The sequence below is a fragment of the Cryptomeria japonica genome, chromosome 10, assembly GCF_030272615.1.
Source record: "Cryptomeria japonica chromosome 10, Sugi_1.0, whole genome shotgun sequence".
NCBI classification, from domain to species: domain Eukaryota; kingdom Viridiplantae; phylum Streptophyta; class Pinopsida; order Cupressales; family Cupressaceae; genus Cryptomeria; species Cryptomeria japonica.
The window spans coordinates 715,447,917-715,450,077 of record NC_081414.1 but is presented as its reverse complement, the minus strand read 5'-3'; the positions used below and the strand labels follow the sequence as shown (position 1 = coordinate 715,450,077).

The following is a 2,161-nucleotide window of genomic DNA, read 5'->3' as shown; positions in this document are numbered from 1 at the left end:
TGTGGCCAAATTAACTTTGTTTATCAATACATATAAAATAATTTGATGCTTTGAATGATCATTTAAAAAGAAAAGATGCCCAACCCCAATTCCCTTCTGTAGAGAGATAGAGAGAATTTTTGTCTGAGTTTCCAAACATTTGAGAGGCACAAGTTGGAAGATGTCTATGCAACATACCAAGACTATTAATTAATAAAGAATTAAAATTCATTATATTCTAGTTTTTAGCTAATTAATATATACGATCAAAGATACATCTTATATATTATTAAAAAAAAAAATAAAAAAATCGAAGTGAGTTTGAGAGTCAAAAGTAAACTTGACTTGAGCTTTAGATTCACGAGTCAACTTGACTTGAACTTGGGGCTTGACTTGAGCTCGAAAGTTACAAGTCAACTCGGGCGCATTCATGCTCCACTCAAGTCATTGTCAGCGAGTAAAATGAAGTGACCTTAGTGCATTTATTTACATCATTTTCGCTGTTTTCTTAATGGCTCGGATAACGTTCACACTTGAATTGCGTTAATCTTATGACTTAATCAAGCCCTCACTTGCACAAGTTTTGTTCTTCACTGCTTGCACGCCTTTCAATATGGAATCTGTGACTTCTTTATCTTTTCCTTTTGCCCGTGGGGTTCAGCATGTCGAGTCTTCAGAATGCGGAATGGAATCTTACAAGAAAATGCATATAATGAGCTCAAGAAGAGGAAGAAGAAATCAGAGATAAGGGTGGGTGAAGATGAGGCGAATAACAGTGAGCAGCAACACATGTGTTCTGTGTATGCGAAGCTTCACTACTACCCATATAAGTGTTTGGAGTAATGCTACTGTTTTCCACAACAGATTTAAACATACATTTCCAAAGGGAAAGAACGATAAAGTTACTCACAGCTTAGAAGCAAGAGAAAATCTGCAACTGGGTATTTGCTATTTTATTGTCATATAGCTACAATGGATTTTCTTATTTTGTAATGTTGTTTATTTTCTTTCCAAGTCCACTTATTTGATTTTCTCTGCACCCTTTCAGAAGATGTCAATCTGGTGGAGAACTCTACTAATGAGTTTAAGAAGGCATCAAAAGGTGGTACCATGAGAAAAACCCAAAGGTTTTCAACTGTAAGCATCGATCCCCAGACAGAAGAAGTAATGCAGTATTTTTCTCTTGCTGCAGTTCTTATACTGTAGAATCAGGCCTTTTTTACTGATTATTGGAGTCAATGGTTTAAACAAATTTTTTGAATTTTAAAATGTGGCGATTATTTGTCATTTTGATGTGTACTGGCAAGCAGTATTTCTTAAAAAGAACAGGTTTTAGATTTGAACTTTTAATACTTTTTAATTTGTAAAAGAAACAAGTCGTTTGATCACTATTATCATTACAGTCAGTAATATACAATTTTCATGTAGAAATGATCTCTCGTAAACAATTGACAAGGTAACTACAACATAGCTGCAGTTTACCTGGGTGATTCCATTGTGGCGCTTTTGTTATACTGCCATCTGGTGAAATCAACTTTATCAAACGGTTTTGATAATAAAGATTCTCTTAATCTAAATCTTTTTGTTGGGTATTTGTGATAAAGGCTGCTGTTATGAGTGTGTAACCTCGAGACACTCCAGACCCTCCAGGCCCAAATAAAGGTGATGACCCACATCATGATTAGTAACCAGATTGTGATATACAAGAGGAGAATAAAACACATAGGAAAAGTATGGTAGATTTATGCATAGATTAGGGCTAGTGAAAATGTTGTGTTTTGAAGTGCCCTGGTGTTGGGACACAGAAATAAAAGTAGTACTAGTGGTTTGCTTTATTTCTATGAGAGGTTTCTACTATATTAGACCAAGAGACTAAGATCCTAGTATGATATATGATAATATGGCTACAATATGTTTTGAAGTCTAATATAATGTAATACATTAAAAGCTGAAGGCTTGCGAGAAAGGATTCCATTCTTTAAGGAAGTGGATAAGCCTACGATAAAATGATATTTTCTTATTGATTGAACTTTGAAGTCTTTTAGGCTAACTCTCTCACTTTATAATGCTATAAAAGGGTGTCATTTTAATTTCAATGGATTATGATTTAATTTCACCAAAATATCATTTAATTTAATAATAAAATGTCAAAAAATATTTACATAATTTTTTTTAAAAAAGC

At 33.5% G+C, this 2,161-nt stretch overlaps 1 protein-coding gene across 1 annotated transcript; it reads left to right on the top strand.

Moving 5' to 3' along the window:
* The first annotated feature begins 648 nt into the window (after nt 1-648).
* LOC131029290 (uncharacterized) lies at nt 649-1,814 on the top strand. The gene is made up of 3 exons (XM_057959721.2): nt 649-920; nt 1,028-1,116; nt 1,584-1,814. Exons 1-3 carry the CDS (start codon nt 740-742, stop codon nt 1,602-1,604), a joined length of 291 nt encoding a protein of 96 aa, XP_057815704.2. The 5' UTR covers nt 649-739; the 3' UTR covers nt 1,605-1,814.
* The last annotated feature ends 347 nt before the right edge of the window (nt 1,815-2,161 follow it).

Excerpts from the sequence above, each read along its gene's own strand:
- LOC131029290 (XM_057959721.2), top strand. The coding sequence starts at position 740 with ATGAGGCGAATAACAGTGAGCAGCAACACATGTGTTCTGTGTATGCGA. Across the intron at positions 921-1,027 it reads AAGAGAAAATCTGCAACTGG|AAGATGTCAATCTGGTGGAG; the intron begins GTATTTGCTATT and ends GCACCCTTTCAG. Across the intron at positions 1,117-1,583 it reads AAACCCAAAGGTTTTCAACT|GCTGCTGTTATGAGTGTGTA; the intron begins GTAAGCATCGAT and ends TTTGTGATAAAG.